At 36.9% G+C, this 18,113-nt stretch overlaps 2 protein-coding genes across 8 annotated transcripts in view; one reads left to right on the forward strand and one right to left on the reverse strand.

The window, feature by feature from the left end:
• NCAPG (non-SMC condensin I complex subunit G) overlaps positions 1 to 623 on the forward strand; it is a 46,884-nt gene extending 46,261 nt beyond the window's left edge. The window contains exon 21 of the mRNA XM_022566869.3: positions 86 to 623. Within this exon, the coding sequence (XP_022422577.1) occupies positions 86 to 185 (100 nt within the window). The 3' untranslated portion in view covers positions 186 to 623. The remainder of the gene's footprint in view (positions 1 to 85) is intronic.
• The window catches only part of LCORL (ligand dependent nuclear receptor corepressor like), a 162,149-nt gene continuing 144,036 nt past the window's right edge, over positions 1 to 18,113 (reverse strand). For 5 of the 7 annotated variants that reach the window (XM_022566841.3, XM_089911704.1, XM_089911703.1 and 2 more), the window contains one exon: positions 2,616 to 2,745. In XM_022566841.3, coding sequence (XP_022422549.2) covers positions 2,732 to 2,745 — 14 coding nt within the window. In that variant the 3' untranslated portion in view covers positions 2,616 to 2,731. Of the gene's footprint in view, positions 2,746 to 16,215; positions 16,307 to 18,113 lie in introns of all 7 variants that reach the window. The other 2 variants (XM_089911705.1, XM_022566862.3) reach the window with 2 other exon arrangements.

Raw genomic sequence — 18,113 nt, forward strand, 5'->3', positions numbered from 1 at the left:
TAGAATGACAGAAACAAAGTTTTATTTATAAATAAACTGGTTTTAAAGCTTGTATTTAAATTGGTGTATTTCAACATCTGTTTAGTGATCATGAAGTTCCAGAGCCAGAATCAGAAATGAAGATGAGACTACCAAGACGAGCAAAGACAGCAGCACTAGAAAAAAGTAAACTTAACCTTGCATAATTTCTCAGTGAAGATAAAAATTAGGAGAAGATATGATGGAGGTGGAGTCCTTTGAAAAATGTCCTTTAAAATTATATTCATTTCTTTGCTTTAATAAAGTTACCCTTGTATGAAAATTAGAAGAAGTCTGATTCTTGTAGAACTTTCTGCTGTGTGATTCCACATTACTTTAGCCTGTATTGAAGCAGTGAGACAGCGTCCATCAGTGTGCTCCACAGACCATCTCCATCAGTCATGGATTTAATCAGAATCTAAGGTGGGCCCAGGAACCTGCTTTTTAACAGCCTTCCCAGGTGATGCTTATGAGTTCTCACATTTAAAATCATGGCATTATAGACAACTTTTAAATGTAACTAGCTGGTAACTTGCATTTGAAAAGTTTGACTTAGATGTGGCAGATCCAACATAGATAAAAACATCTCAGAACACATTTTAAAAACGACATCTTAAGGGCAAATGAAGTACCACAAACTGGCTAGAGAGGAGCTTACTTCCAGGAAAGACTAGTATAATGAACCAAAGTCCCCAGCATCCAAGTTCAACAGTTATCATTTTGATAATTTTGTGATTCTTACACTTAAAAATATTTTGATAATGCTACATGCATGAGTAATTTTTTTCATAGAATGTTTGCATATGAGAGCCCAAGTTTGCTTATGTTGCGATGGTTCCTGGGTTAGGGAAATGTTCACATATACATATTAATGATGGAGTTCTCTATGTTTTTGGCATAACAAAATATTTATTGTGGGTAATAGAAAATACTAGTAGGAAAAAAATGTGACAGGAAGTCCACTATATACTAATGTGTGAATGAGCACTATTTCTTCACTGTAAATTTATTTTCTGAATTGGCACTGGCCTGACTTAAGAAACTTAAAACTGTGTCAAATCAGTCCTCTTTCCTTCTGTAACTCCCAAACACCTTTTACTCCTCTGATAATCATCTCTATTATTCAGAATAGAAATACCCTAACATCGGATCTAATACATTGGTTTTAATAATAATTGTGCTTTTTTAGGTTTATTTACCAGAGGCCATTTAAGGTGATGTTCTAAGATGGAGCTAAAGTAAGAATGCTGTGCTTTTTTGAGCCAAATTGCTACATTACATATGTATATGTGCTTTATAAAACTTAGAAATATAAAAGGAGTCTGAAGGTTACAAAGAATGCTTATTAAGAAAAAGGAAAAGGCAGATATGGTGGTGATATAAAACAATGAAAAGTAGATGATTGTTTCTCATTCTGTTGGCTCTGTGTCTTTTCCTGTGCTTCAAATTCCTTACGTAAGCCTTTTTGTTAAATCCCTGTCTTTTTAAAAATAATTTGGGGGTTGGGGTAGGTTGGGAGAAATAAGGACTTAGAAGGTACACAAAATGTGCCATAAGTAAAAAAGTCTTTAGAAACACACTAAACTAAATCCCATTTAACCCATAGCCAGGCAATCCAAAGGGAAGGAGCCATGTTCTTACACACTTTACATGGACCACCATACCAAAGCTTTCCTTCTCAGCCATGGGAAAAATTAAGCATCAGACTTTGAGTATTCTTACTATTCAAGTTTTGGACACAATCACATAAGCCAATCACAAAAGCTATGCTTTTGTACTACTAAAGAGGTAAGGAATATTATCCTCATTTTAAGACATCCCTTTACACTTTAAAATAAATGGCTAAAATACAGTAAAATCAATGGATGTAAATCCATTTACCATTTTTCATTCAAAATGGATAACTTAAAAAAACCAAACAGTATTCTTATCTGCAAGAGGCACAGATTTGCTGAAGAGTCAACATGCAATTGTGCCATTGCTCTTAAAACCCAGACTTCATAGGTTTAAAAGTACAGAGAAATAACTGATCAGTTCAAATTCTCCTTATGAATGGAAACATGCTACTTGATGATAAACTATGATCAATTTTTCTATACATATATAACTTTGAAAGAGATATACTTCTAAGAGATACCTTTGCCTTTTACCAATTTGCTTCGAGGTAGTTGGTATCCACCTGTTATACAACTGTTCATGGGTCAGGTAATCACAAATCTTTACAATACTAGCCTTCTAAATCTCACAATGCATTATATATTAAGACATTGTGCACGGAAATAAAACTGGGGACAATTATATATTTAAACTTAGGGAGTAAAAAATTCACAAAATACCATTAAAAAGAGAAACTTCAAAAATCCATTTGTACTGCAAAATTCCACAATGGTCTGGTGTAAAACATGTAAAAAGACATACAAAGAATATAATCAAAATGATTAATGCAAATCACAAGACTAGAAATATTTCAAAATCAATCGATAAATGCTTATCAGCAGGAAGAACGTTGACGTACAAAATAAGGATAGTGCAAGAAGAACTGCAATCTATTTCTCTTCACTTTTGAGATTTTGGTTATGAACTGTACAGCTCGCTAGAGATGCTGCTGTCAAATTCAGATTCCATTCAATGGGACGATTAAGGCACATCTTAATGGGGCTCAAAGGGCAACTTGCTGTATTCCCATCAGACAAATTCACTTTCTCATCAGTTTTCACTTGTAGCATGCTGGAAAAAAAAAGTGTAAAGCACTTTAGTTTTTACTTTAATTTCAAAGAAACTATCAACCTTGTAAAAGAAAATTCAGTAGTTTTATTGTTCCGACCTCTAAACAAGAGATGATTGATTGTTGGGTTGTTTTTAGCTCCTGTCTCCTTAATGAACTGAATTCAACACAGGTAATTGAGAGGTCACTCAGATACCACTGGACAAAATTAGCATATACAGATTTCATCAGTATACATCAGAAAGGATATTCAACCTTTCTTTTAACTTTTCCTTTAACCTACCAGGATCACAGCCTCTGAGACAAGACAGAATTAACCTTTGTTGAATGCCTACCATATTCTAGGCACAGTCACATGCATAATCTCAAATTTCATAACCACCAAGCAAGCTCATAAGAAACGATAAAAGTGAGTCACAGAGTTCCCGTACAAATAAAGTCGAATCATGGGCTGGAACTGGAATACAGTCCTTGCTCTTTCCCTTATGCCTGTCTACTAGCTCTCTGATGAAAGTCTTCTCTAAAGTCACAGAAACTTGAGAGTCCAAAGGATAGCTAGCCACTCCACATGTGTAATATTAAAGTCAATTCACATCTTCCAATGTGAATCCTTACGTTTAGAAATGATTTAATAGCTTGCTATACATTAGCTTATTTGCCACGACTGATTAGTTCAGTTAGACTACATCATTCCTAAGCTTTCTTCAACCGCAGGTCAATGATCCTTCCCACTCGTAAAGAGGAAGCTGAGTTGTGTAGTATTTTAGTGGCTTATTAGAGTTGGTAAATGGCAGCAGCATCCAGACTTCTCTCCTTACAACTTCAAACAACTGACTCACTTGCCATTCAATAAGCCAGAGATTTAACCTGTTAAACCATATTTTAACAGCCATTATATTTTCACTGAGTTGAGTTCTCCCCAAACAGTCCCAGTTCCACCGAATGACATGGTTTCAATTTTTATAAATAATGAAACAAAATGACAGCTTAAAAGATTATTCATCAAAAATAGTAAATCATCATTAAAAAAATATCCAAAACCTAGAGATATGATCAATAACAACAGTAATGTTTTTCCTTCCTCCAAGGACTGCTAGTCTTCATATTTTTATTTGTATTTTCAAAACAAGAAAGTCTGATGTATGACTCTTTGAGAAACTCTAAAGCAAGCTATAAAAATACAATGATATTAGTTGAGGTAGCTTGGTAGGTAAGTATATCAGGCATCAAACTCCACAATAAAACAATGGCATGGAGCAACAAATCATAGTCCTAAAAACGATTTTTTTTTCTGTTTTCTGTTTGCTATTTGATTGACAAAGGTATATTCATCAGAGAATACTATTTAATAACTACACTATTGTTCTTTTCAATACTTTAAAGACTTTTAAAGTTACTTTTCTAGAGCGTGTACTCCAAATTTGGGAACACAAATGCCAGGGATGCACAAAAACTATACACATGCATGGGAAGAAAATAGGCAAGAAAAAGAACTAAATGTTGTTAGTACCAATATACAGATTGACATGTTTAATTCATAAATATATACCTACAAAAAAAAAACTAGCTGGTGTTTGAAGTTTGGGCACTACTGATCTTGAAGTGCTAGAACCAGAGGCATTAGAACAGCAGAGCTAGAAGTGACCTTTCTAGTCCCCACTTCCCTGCTTTTTTTTTTTAAGAGATGATAGGGAAACTAAGATATAGGAAAATAGAAAAATAAACTGCTATTTTTCAGAGTGTTCTAACCAGATGTATGAGGACTAATATAAGAATCTCGATCTCTAATTATAATCCAGTACTTACCAGAGCACTTTTCAATTCCATCTTCTCTACCAGTCAAATTATTTAACAGTTTTTGAATACCCATCAGAAAGCACTTTTGGATACAAAGATGAAGATATAGTTCACGCTTTCAAAAAACTTGCAGTCTACAGGAATTTTTAACAAATATACCTTTATATTTGGAAATTAAAATTTTGACTAGTTAGGTTTAATGTTAGAAATTTGTCATAGAATCATATACATTTGTACCAAGTGAAAGATTAATGTTCAACTTTTCTTAATGTATTTTTTAAACAATGATTTTTTTTCATGTTTTAAAAATAGGTAATAAATTTGCAAAATTAAAAATAGGTAACTACAAAATGTTATACAACGAAGTCTCTCACTGCTCCTAGCCCCTCTTCCAGGAGCAACTACTGTTGCCAATTTCTTGTGTATTATTCCAGATAGTCTCTCTGCATTGATATATATGTATATATTGTCTGTTTCAAATATCTCCTTTCCCCCTACACAATTCTGAATACTGTTCTGTATCTTGCTTATATATTTTGGAGATTGTTCCATATTTGTACAATGAATATTTGATTCTTTTAATAGCTACATAGAACTCCATTCTACGGCTATGTCATAATTGACTTAGCCAGTCTTCAACTGACAAACTTTTGGGCTATTCCAATCTTTTGCTTAAAAGTATCAATGTATTGAATATTCTTATATGTGTCTCTTTAAGTATATGTGCAAGTACATCTTCAGGACTGATGTCTAGGATTGGCATGGCTGGGTCAACGGGTGCTTTAAAAATTTTGATAGATATTACCGAAATTCCCTTCACAGACTGTGTACCTTTATACACTCTGACCAATGATATATGAAAATGTCTTCCCTCAAACTCTTATAACAATGTATAATAAAATTTAGGGAAGCTTAAAAAACTGTATGCCCTTGCTTAATTTGCATTTCTCTTCTCAGTAAAGTTAAACTTATTTTCATATCTTGAAGCCATTTGTATTTCCTTTTCTGTGTTGCCAGTTGAGAGGATGACTTCTCTCGTATTGCCAGGCAGTTAAGAATTAATCCTGTGTTCTGTGTGATTAATCCACAGGGGTGGGATTAATGCAATCCCACCCCTCCCCACCCTGCCTAGTTTATTTGTTGTTTGTATCTGCTTACAGTGAGTTTGTCATGAATCCATTTTAAATTTTATATCATCAAATTTATCAGTCTTTTATTTCATGGCTTCTCTGTTTTACATCATGATTAAAAAGCTTAAGGAGCAGCATTTGAATCATCTGATAAAGTGGCTTTATAGGTCCATATCCAGGATTCTAATGAAAGCCCAGCAATAGTGTATCCAGTGGTACTCTTGAGAGTAAAGAATTGGGGAAAAGAATGTAAGGACCCAGGTTCCAGTTCTGACAATATTAATAAGCAGCCTTATGACCTTGGACATGTAACCTTAGCCTCCTTCAGCCTCACTTTCCTCATCTGTAGAAAAACAAAAGTAAATGACATCTTCCCTGCTCACATGTTTCTGATGATCTAATTAGAGTCAGTTAACATGCTTTAATAAGCATATGGAGCTATAAACAAATGCAAACGCACATACTTTGGTGAAAGGGGGAAGAAGCTGGAGAGAGGTACTTATCCGAAGTAAGTCCCCTTCTAACTCTATCTCTACCATCCAGGAACCCAGATGGCAAGTGAGGCTGAATAAGGGCAAAGGGTGCCTGCAATGATTATGGCAGACAGCTCAGCCTATTGTCAATACTTCAGTAATTTCACTCACCCTAAGACAAAGCCCCTCTCCACCATCTGAATGAAAGTTTGTAGAATATGTGCATTTGGAAAGTATCAAAGATAAAACTCATTTGTGAGTTATGAAAATCCAAACAATCATTATCTGTGATTTAAAGTAATGATACTGATAATTCTAACAAAAATAATTTTTAATATATACAACTTATAATTTAAACTTGTTTTACTTATTACTGGAGATAAGTGATAGTTCATTTCTGTCATACAGACAATAAACTTAAAGTGAGCCACACTGCAGGAAACAAATTTTAGTGTGATCAAGACAGGTCCGAAAATAGCATTTGTAGAGCAGTTGCTATATGCCAGGTACTATGCTAAAAGCCTTTTTTACATTACCTGATTAAGTTCTAACAATCATCCACTGAGGCTCAAAGAAGTAAAATGACTGACCCAAGGTCACACAACTAAGTGAGTCTTCAGGGCCTATGATCTATTTACACTATCCTGCACACTGACACTCGGTTTGTGATTCTGTCATGATTCTCCCTTCGTGTTAATATCCATTTATCTATTTCTTTAGAATACTTAACATACGCCACATGTCTGGCCTACGGCCATAACCTTATCCAGGAGACCTATATGTTTAGAGCATGACTTTTCTTTATGTTTAACTAAAGAGGGGGCTGCCAGTCATATCTTTTAATTTCTCAGTGTGAAAAAAGAAAAAAACGTTAGGGCAGAGACTGACATGAGAGCTACCATAAAACTATTCTTTAGGTTAAGGGTTTCAGGGAACACAAGTTTATCTTTTCAAAGAGAGAAAGAACTCAGTTGTATGCATGGATAAACAATTCTGATATAGGATTTGGAATTTGAATAGTTGCTATAATGTCGCTGAAACCATCAAATTTGAACTTAATGCCAGTGGGTGACTGGTTTATTTTCCTTTGGAAATAATTAACTGAATTAATTACTGTTAATTCAGTAAAAAGTTTACTGAATAGTTGTAACTCAGCACTGTCTTTGACCCTGACCTCTCTACAAATCTGTCCAAATATCATGATATGGTTGTCAGTTTGCAAAACTAGGGCAGAGAACCTTCCTGAAGTAGACAAGTGTATTCCCATGTTTTGGATGTAATAAGAAGTTATAAAAATGAAGTCATTGGTCTACTGGACCCTAAATGTGATGGTTCTTAGGTTCTAGGAGGCCAGTATAGACGAGCATGCCACAGAGCAAAATGTTTCCCTTCTATACGGAGCTGGCATGTGTTCATCAGCCAGGTCCGCTGTTAAGTAAAGTTAAATCCTTAACCAGCACCTACCTAATACGTTAGGAATATAAAAGACTGTGATGGTATCTGTCTTCAAGGGTTTTGCAGCTTGGTAAGGAGACAGTGGGGAAAAAGTATTCATAAGTTACCAGAATTAAAAGCAGTAAAAAAAGGAGTAGCTAAGGGCAAAGGGATTACAGAGAAGGGAAAGATGAATCCCAGAAGTGGGGAGATGAGGGGGAAAAACATTTGAAATAGGTCTTTAGGGATGAGGATTTTAGGAAAGTGGGACAGAGGGAGACTTTAGAGCCTGAGTTCTGATCCTGAATCAAATCACTCACCCGCTGAGTGTACACTCCTTAGCCTCTAAGCTTCAATTTAACTGGATAGTGAAGATAGAATACCACATCTTAAGGGTAATGTGATTATTAAATGAGTTGATGTAAATAAAGCACCTGGCATAGAGAATGCATGTAATATGCCCAGCTGGACACATAGTAAGGAGTCAATAAATGTTAGTACTAATAACAAAATTCAAAATAAAAAATTACATGTGTGGGAATAAAGTATGGCAGATATGTGTATGATTTGTTTCTACAATGTTCACCATACTAGTTTGTTCCTATAATTTGTATAGTCAGATAATAATACGACAGTTTAATTTTGAATCTCTGGGCTTAAAGGGGATCAAATGTAAAAAAGCCATACAATGTAGCCAGGTAAACATGGTCCACTAGTGAACCATGAGGTCTAACACGACCAAATAGATCCTTTCTCTTGTTGGCAAACTCTCCAAGAGTTAGGCTGTACAGGTTTTTTTAAAAGACTTAATTTATCTCAAGAGTAAAATTTCCCTTTGGTAAGATACTGATGAATTTAAAGGCTTTGATAGATTGTTAAGGGGGAGATTTTAAGTCAGCCATTTTTTCTGCCTTGCTTTTGATTATTTGATGTGGTTACTGGAGGAGCAGAAGAACCTGGTGGTTAAGAGCAAGACTTGGAAATCTGAGAGTCTCGGATTAGAGTCCTAGATTTGCAATTTTACTGCAACCAATTTTAGGAAAATTACTTTTTCAATAAAAGATTAGCACGTATACAGATTGCCAACAAACACATGAAAGGATGCTCAACATCACTAATCATTAGAGAAATGCAAATCAAAACTACAATGAGGTATCACCTCACACCAGTCAGAATGGCCATCATCAAAAAATCTACAAACAATAAATGCTGGAGAGGGTGTGGAGAAAAGGGAACCCTCCTACACTGTTGGTGGGAATGTAAACTGATACAGCCACTATGGAGAACAGTATGGAGGTTCCTTAAAAAACTAAAAACAGAACTACCATATGACCCAGCAATCCCACTACTGGGCATATACCCTGAGAAAACCATAATTCAAAAAGGGTCATGTACCACAATGTTCATTGCAGCTCTATTTACAATAGCCAGGACATGGAAGCAACCTAAGTGTCCATCGACAGATGAATGGATAAAGATGATGTGGCACATATATACCATGGAATATTACTCAGCCATAAAAAGAAACGAAATTGAGTTATTGCTAGTGAGGTGGATGGACCTAGAGTCTGTCATATAGAGTGAAGTAAGTCAGAAAGAGAAAAAGAAATATTTTATGCTATCACGTATATATGGAATCTAAAAAAAAAAGAAGAACCTAGGGGCAAGACAGGTATAAAGATGCAGATGTAGAGAATGGCCTTGAGGACACAGGGAGGGGGAAGGGTAAAGCTGGGACAAAGCGAGAGAGTGGCATGGACATATATACACTACCAAACGTAAAATAGATAGCTAGTGGGAAGCAGCCGCATAGCACAGGGAGATCAGCTCTGTGCTTTGTGACCATCTAGAGGGGTGAGATAGGGTGGGTGGGAGGGAGACGCAAGAGGGAGAAGATATGGGGACATATGTATATGTATAGCTGATTCACTTTGTTAAAAAGCAGAAACTTAACACACCATTGTAAAGCAATTATACTCCAATAAAGATGTTAAAAAAAAAAGAAAGATTAACACATGGTGCATAGTATGTGCTTAATTAGTAAGTGCTACCATGATTATTAGAGAGCAAACCATGGTAATCAAGAATTCAAAAGAAAACATTTAGAACTGAATCATTTCTACTGAGAAATGAGATAATCTACCTGAATTTTTAGTTGAATGGAATGAAGGAGATTGCAGTCAGATCAAAGGTACAAAACAAATTCTCCCCAGGAATCAATGAACAGTTTGCACTGCTATGTGACTTAGAAATGATTCTTGGCCTTGTAGGGATCCCTGAATTTCTTAGTGAACTTGTATATTAAATTAGTACAACACAACTGTGCCTAAAGCAGTACTGTATTCAAATATTCAGTAACTACATGTGATTCACATACCTTTATAAAAATAAAATAGAAAACTTCAGTACTAAATTAATATGAAAGTAAAAGCAATTAGCAAGTTGTTTATCTAAAATAATGCCAACTAACTGTAAAAGATCGCAGAACCTGGCATGACTTAAAACAAATGTTTTTGAACCCTGTTCCCATAGGCCTTCTCAGGAACTTATCAATGATCATCACCAATGATTCCGACCCTCTTTTTTTTTTTTTTAAATATACCATCTGTGGCAGATTAATTCCATTAATAGCCTCAGTTCTCCACGCATCACTATATACACTCTCTCTGCCCTGTCATTTTACCATGTCCTCTCATTCTGCCTCACCTATGTGATTTGCTCTAGCTAATGGGATATTAGCAAATACGATGCAAGCTGAAGTTGAGAAATTGGGCATTTATGCTCACTTTTACACCTCTGCTTTTGACCTGAGAACATGCCTGGGCTGGTTTACTGGATGGCTATGAGAGACTCAGGGGGAAGCTGCTGTGGAGCAGGGCGAAGCTATCCACTTGACAGCCAGCTAACCCCAAAACACTCGACGGAGCCCAGCCAATATCCAAAGAACCTCCAGGCTTATTTGCAAATCACTGATTCATGAGTGAAATAAATGCTTATTTACTTTAAGCTAATGAGTTTTGGGGTGGTGTGTAATGTAGCATTGCTGTGGCAATAGATAAATAATAGACCATCTCTTCTCAATTGGATCCTCACCATGATGTTTAAACAAGTGCGAGGTCTCTCATTCCTTAAAAAACAAGGCTTCACTCAATCTTTTACCTTCCTGAGGTTAATATTTTTAGAGTTAGATTACTTTAATGAGTTGTCCTATACTTGCTACCACCATTTTCGATACCTCTCATTCTTTAACCTACTCCAGTCTAGCTTCCAGGCCTTTTACTCCATGAGGGCAGCACTAAAGTCACCAATGAAATGATAAGTCTAATGAACGATCTTTAGTTTTCAACTTTTTTGCCTTCCTAACAACATTCAACACTGTTGCCCATTTCTTCTGCTATGGACTGGATTGTGTCGGGCCCCTCTCTCCCCCATGCCCCTCCCGTCTCCCTGCCTCAGATTTATATATTAAGAGATATAGGGCTTTTAGGAAGTAATTAAGGTGAAATGAGGTCACAGGGCAGGGCCATAATCCAATAGGATTGATGTCCCTATAAGACAAGAAGGAGATACCAGAGAACAGGAAAATGGCCTGCAAGCCAGGAAGAGAGCTCTCACCGGCAACAGAACCCTCCAGATCTTGGACTTCCCAGCCTCCAGAACTGTGAGGCAATAAATTTCTGTTGTTTAAGTCACGCAGTCCATGTTATTTTGTTATGGCAGCCTGAGCAGAGTAAGATACCCTCTTTCTTGAGACTCACTTTTTTTTGTCTTTTGAGACAAAAAACAATACTGGCTTTCCTCTGCCTCTTCCTGTCACTGCAAGGCATCCCACTCTACCTGCAGAATACATATTGGCATTTCTCAAGGTTGAGTCCCAGGCTTTCTTTTCTTCTTCTCCTATACTCTCCCTTAGCTCTCATCCATACTCAGTTTCAGTCATGAATGATATCCTAGATATCTCAATTTTCCTGAGTACTCAACCTAAAGCAGCTCTCCCTAAAAACTCCTTATGTCATTTAATTTCATTAACACAGAATTTACCAGTGCCTTCTGTTTTCTAGTTTATTTTTTCCCCCCTCCCAAAAAAATACAAGCCTGATGACAGTAGAAATCCCTGCTGGTCTTGTTCAGTATATTATTTTCAGCACCCAGCATATAGAAACTGGATAAATATTTGTTAAAAAAATAAATCTGGGATATTTGTTTCTGGCCATGATGAAGTAACAAAATGAATTTGCCCTCTCACTTTAAACAACTTAAAAAACCCCCACAAAATATATGAAATAATGTTTTTAAGATAATGGATGACAGGAAGTACAGGATGACAATGATTCCTGAAAAAAGGGAAGCAAAAGGTGGTAAGTCCTAAAATTTTCTCTGGCTTACTGCTTGGAGAGTTTCCAGGCTGCAATATAGGGGGAACCCAAATAGAGCTTGGAAATCTTCCTGAGAAAGGAAGACAGAGTTTGGAGGTGAAGGAGTCCCAGGTGACTAGAATGTGTGGAGCAGAATACAGGATAGAGAGCTGCAGAGAGAGCTAGTTCCAGAGCTCCTCGCAAGTCTGTAGATAAATACTGATCAGTACATGAATGCTTCCCAAGGCTGTGAAAAAGACCACTGGAAAGGACCAGCTGGAAAATACCTAGAGGCCATACAGGACTGGATATGATTGGTGTTCCCACCAAAAAGAATGGAAAGACCTCCTAGCCCCTGGGGCATTAAGTAGAGTCCTCAGACAGGTGTTGGTACTACCTGACTAGTGGGGTAAAATTAGCCACTGAGAGGACGTGAACATGGTTTTTGAGAACCTGCATGGTCTATCCTTCACTTGCTCCTCAATCTTCACCACACCTGACATCATGCTCCTCCTTTCCGTCTTGACTCAAGACACACCAGTCATGTCTTATCCCTCTTACCCGCCAGGAATACCATGCCTCATACTTTTTTCACATTCAGTTCTTCCTGGAAGATCACTGCTCCCCTCCCCATTCTCTGCCACTTGGCCTAGTTGGTTCCTCCTCAGTCTTCCTACTCACTCTCCCTCAGCTCAATGGTCATTTCCTCAGAGAAGTCTTCCTTCACTTCCCTGACTCGATAAGATCCCCCTATAAGGAATTCTCATAGTACCACCTACGAATTAAGAAGTTGTAAGATTTGTGTAACTGTTTTCTCAATGTCTGCCTCTCCAAACAAACTTGACCGTGAATGGAGTGACATCTGGTTTTGTCCCCCCATCATATTCCATATGTCTAGCATACTGCCTGGCACACAGGAGACAAACCTGTTTGAAAGAATTAATGGGGTCTATAGATACTGGCTTCTAAAATCTAGCCTTCTGTACGTTTATATAACACAGAGGCAAAGAAGCAAACAAATGAATTTTCCAGGTTGCCTAGAACTGGAATTGAGGGGGAGAAAAAAGAAGCCAAGGTCTTGCTTAAAATTAAACAAAAACAAGGAAGAAAAAAACCTGGCAGGATGAAATCATTCACACACCTACTCTGCCTTCTATTTTTCTGTAATTAAACAAAAGGTGAATTCAGTAGGCTTTATATTATGATAATCACAGGATACTCAGCTCCACCACAAAGAAAACTATTTACTGCCCAGGAAAAATGAGGAGAAAAACATGGTAGCCATGAAAGCTGAATTAAAAATTTTGAATCACTAAGTGAAGAAACAGAGAAGGAAAAAAAGGGGTAGAAAAGGGGAGAAGAGAACACTTGAGGAAGGAACTTAAGGTGTGAAGCACTGAAATCAATCTCTTTCTAACAGGTGGTAGCAGCTGGTTAAGGAAGAGAAGGGTGACCCTTGAACTTACCTCAGATAGACAAAGCAGGTCTGGAGGCTGCTGGGAGAGAATAAAGGTTTACAAAACAGAATAAAACTGGCATTGATGCTCCCCCAGCACCGCTCTGCTGGATAAAGACAGGTCTTGTTCCATAGAGGAAAAACAAAATAACACAACTACACGTCAGAAATGTATTGTGTGTGAGGTGGGAGTGGACAACAGGGAGTGAGTATGGATGGGTGTTGGGAATTAACTGGATATAATAATCTTAATTTACTAAAAAAATACAATAATTTTTTTTTCTAGTCACACCTTATATTACCAGGGGTCAGCAAACTTTTTCTGCAAAGGGCCAGATAATTAATATATTAGGCTTTGTGGGCTTTATAATCTCTGTTGCAACTACTTAATTCAGCTTGTGGCATAAAAGCAGCAATAGACAAACACATAAGTGAATGAGCATGGCAATGTTCCAATAAAACTGCTTACAGACGCCCCAAGTTAGAAAGTTAATTTTGTTTGAAAATAGTGCTGTACTCCATATCCATTAAAAGGGAGAATCAGGGCTTCCCTGGTGGCGCAGTGGTTCAGAGTGCCTGCCGATGCAGGGTCCCCTGGACTCAGGTTCGTGCCCCGGTCCGGGAGGATCCCACATGCCTCGCAGAGGCTAGGTCCGTGAGCCATGGCCACTGAGCCTGCGCGTCCGGAGCCTGTGCTCCGCAACAGGAGAGGCCACAGCAGTGAGAGGCCCGCGTACCGCAAAAAAAAAAGGGAGAATCAAACAAATTATCTTTCTTTAACTTACACTAATTATGTTGCCAAAGTGAAAAAACAACTTGAAATATTTTTTGATAAGTTCCCTGAGTTCCTTTGTAACTCTAGTATCTAACAATGCATGGTAGATCAAAAGAAAAATATACAATATTTGTTGAATAAATTGAATAGTTTTCCATGAAAGATATGGGGCAATTAGTAAAGCAGAATGTCCGTAACAGTTGACAAAGCAATGGTATATAAGATATGCAAGAACAATTCTAAGACAAAAAATCAAGACACGGAATTACTGAAGTAGCTGTTTCATATTTTAACATAGTATTATGGCAATAATACTATATTAAAACTCTTTAAAACCTAACATTCTTCTCTTTACTCAGTTCCTATGAAAATTATAATGATGGGAAAATAACCAATTGTAAACAGAATGGATTTTTATTAAAATTTTTTGATTTCATGAGAATACTTTAAATTATTGGGTCACAGTTTTAATATTTTTACTGATGGCACTGGCAAGTAAAATGGTAATATGAAGCCCATGTAATAAAGAATAGGTCAATGTATTTATTATTTCTTACATTAAAATATCTGTCTTTGTTTCATCCAGTTCTGACCAAATTAAGTGTGGATAAATTAAGACTTGAGGAGACACTGATCTCGTATGTTTTCCTAAACTCATAAGATACTTTCTCATGGTCTGTAATACAGAGAGGAAAGCCACCTGAACTGACTGCTACCACAGCTCTTTCTTTCTTAACTCATTATGAAATAAAATCTAATATACAAAAATGAAACTTATTATACAAAATAGGCTGATCCACCATGCATTGTTAGACATTAGAGTTACAAAGGAGCTCAGAGAACTTATCAAAAAATATTTCAAGTTGTTTTTTCACTTTGGCAACATAATTAGTATAAGCTGAAGATAGATAATTTGTTTGATTCTCCCTATTAATGGATATGGAGTACAGCACTATTTTCAAACAAAATTAACTTTCTAACTTGGGGCGTCTGTAAGCAGTTTTATTGGAACATTGCCATGCTCATTCACTTATGTGTTTGTCTATTTGCTGTTTTTATGCCACAGAAGCTGAACTGAGTAGTTGCAACAGAGATTATAAAGCCCACAAAGCCTAAAATATTAATTATGTGTCTTCTTTCAATGGTGAATCTTAGTAAAGCACTTACAATTTAATTTTGATTACTCTAACAATTTACGTACAACAAGAACAAATCTAGTACATAGATTAACTTACATTTTTACAGTCATTGCTTTCTTTCTGGGAACATCACAGTAAGTACGGAGAAAGCCTAGCAGGAAACTATGTAGAGCAGTGCTTCCTAATTATGTTGCCCAAACTGTGTTCTGTGGGATATAAAATTTGGAGAATGCAGTTTAACATGCTAATGGGGCACTGCGACTCAATAAGCGCAGCAAAGAGAAGGGAGCATTTCCCAACGTTATTAGACCACAGAATGCTCTGCACACAGAACATCTTGGTGGACGAGCATTTCCTGGAATACACCTTTGGAATGCTTGCGTAGCAAACCAGATTAAGGTGACTAAATCATCCGGAAACGTTTTTCTATCAGAATGAAATTCAGAAAATCATCTACTCTATGCTTCACAGTTTTTCCATTAGAAGATAATTATGATGCTGAGTAACAGCACATGAAGTAACTCTAATTCTAAATTTTATTTTTAAATGCTAAAGGATACTCTGTGCCGAGGGTTGCCTCAACCATACAAATTTAAAAGAATATCTTGAGTTAGGATTAAAAAAAAATATGGTAAAATGTTCATTAGCAGGACCAGAGAAGTATGCACGGTTAGTATCAGTTTTAGGTAGTTAAAGGAGTAATCACCCATCAGTTATATATACCTGAGTGAAAACCAGAATTCTGAATGGAAAGAATATATATATCTATTCATCCGTTTTTGAGGACAGACCACAAAACAGGAGAAGCTGACAAACTGAACTTTTTTCAATCCAATCGAAAGTGACAACTTGAGTTCTGAATTTTTATGGGAAAATTTAATGTTTTAGGAAAACAGTAGCTTTAAGTACACACTAGGTTATTCTAGTTTGAAATTTCCTCAGAGGTGTCCAAAGTCCATTTATTACATCCAGATATGTATCAATTAGGAAAAGGCACACCTTTGCTTTAGGAATTCAAGACACTGACACTGAAGAGGTCTATATTATTATTTTCAATAGTCACACACAATTTTAGGCCATTATCACCTTCGAAACCATCTCTTACAATTGGCCCTTCACACACCCCATTCTGCCCTCCCCTCAAATCTACACTGTGTGCAGCTATTAGAAAAAGACTCCTTAGAATTACACTTTGATCACATAGTTTATCACAATTCACAGAATGAATTCTTGGTTTGATCTCTTTTCTTCCTGTTACATCCACTTGGTGAACCTAATTACTCTTAAGTATAAGGGCCCACCTTTCTCCAAGCTTACATGCTGGCAACTGAGATAAAATCACAAAGCTGTTCAATACTGTTATTTCTTGAGACAGTATTTCAAACATTATCCACAGAGCTCAATGCCCACCATGCTACTCTTAGATTACCTCTTGATTCATAGAAAATAGACTCTACTATCCTCAATATTCTGCCCATAAACTGCTTTGCATCCTCATATATTATCCCCACTATCCTCATGTTTTAAGAGAGAAATGACTCTTCTGGCCAAAACCAATCTCTCTAATGATGCCCCAAGGTATCCCATAATGAAGTCAGGGGCTTCACTCCATTTCTCCTACTTGCCATCTCATTTTTCTATCTTCAATCTTTTTTTTCCACTGGCTTCTTCCCATTGGCATCTAAACATCCTTCAACTGGGCTTCCTCTCACTACTTCCCTATTTTCTCTCCAATCATAGCTATTTACATTTTTCTGTGCTAATTTTCTTCATTTCCTCTTCCTGCATTTAGTCAATCACAACATTTCTGGCTCTATTAGTCCACCAAAACTGCTCTCTCCCAAATCTCTAAAATAACCTCTTGTGCTATGTTCAATGGAACATTTCAAGGCCTAACTGACCTCTTAATAACATTTTACACTGTTGTTTTTTCTCTTCTTAAAACATATTTCGTTTCGCCATGCTCTGCTGGCTTTCCTCTTACCTCCTGACCACTCATCAGTCTCCTTTTACACACATCTTTTCCTTTCTCCATATCTTTGGGGCTCCGAGACCCTATGTTCTTCATATTTTACACTGAACAGTCTCTTCCACTCTCATGGCTTCAATTATTTGCTGGCCCCAAAATCTGTATCTCCAGCTCAGACCCCTCTCCTGAGCAAAAAACCCATATTAACTAATTCCTTCCTAAACATCTTTTCTTGGATACCCCACTAGATACCTCAAATTTCTTATGTCTAAAACTGAACACCTTGAGTGTTCTCTTATATCTCAGTGAATATTACAATCACCTACCCAGATGCTGAAGCCGAAAACCTGGATGTTATCCTTTATTCCTCTCTTCTCTAAGACAGGTTGATTCTACTTCATGGATCTCTCTCAAATATATCGATTCTTCCCCATTACTGCCACTATTAGGGCTCAAGATATATATTTTTTCATCAACTGATGCTGACCTCACAACTTGGGCTATGCTTCCATCAGTAGCTTTATCTTTTGCCATTTTTCCATCTACCCCCTGCCCCATCCTTAATTCCTATTTTGTGTCTCAGCTATATGAACTAAATTAACCAGTGCTCCAGACAAGCCTGCTCTCTTCTGTCACCCAAATTTTCCTCATGCAATTTGCTTCTGCCTGAAATACTCTCTGGACTTCTAATACTTTGTCATCCTTCAAATTCCAGCTTAAAAGTAGGAATCCTTGCCTAATTCTCTGAACCTGGGTTCAATTTCCCTGTTACGTGCTCCTACAGTCAATCTCTCCCATCACAGCACTCATCTTTCTACCAGAATTGCCTATTCACTATCCCC

Source organism: Delphinapterus leucas, chromosome 5 (assembly GCF_059928025.1).
Source record: "Delphinapterus leucas isolate spDelLeu-1000000601 "Yukka" chromosome 5, BTC_Dleu_Yukka2, whole genome shotgun sequence".
Classification (NCBI taxonomy): Eukaryota; Metazoa; Chordata; class Mammalia; order Artiodactyla; family Monodontidae; genus Delphinapterus; species Delphinapterus leucas.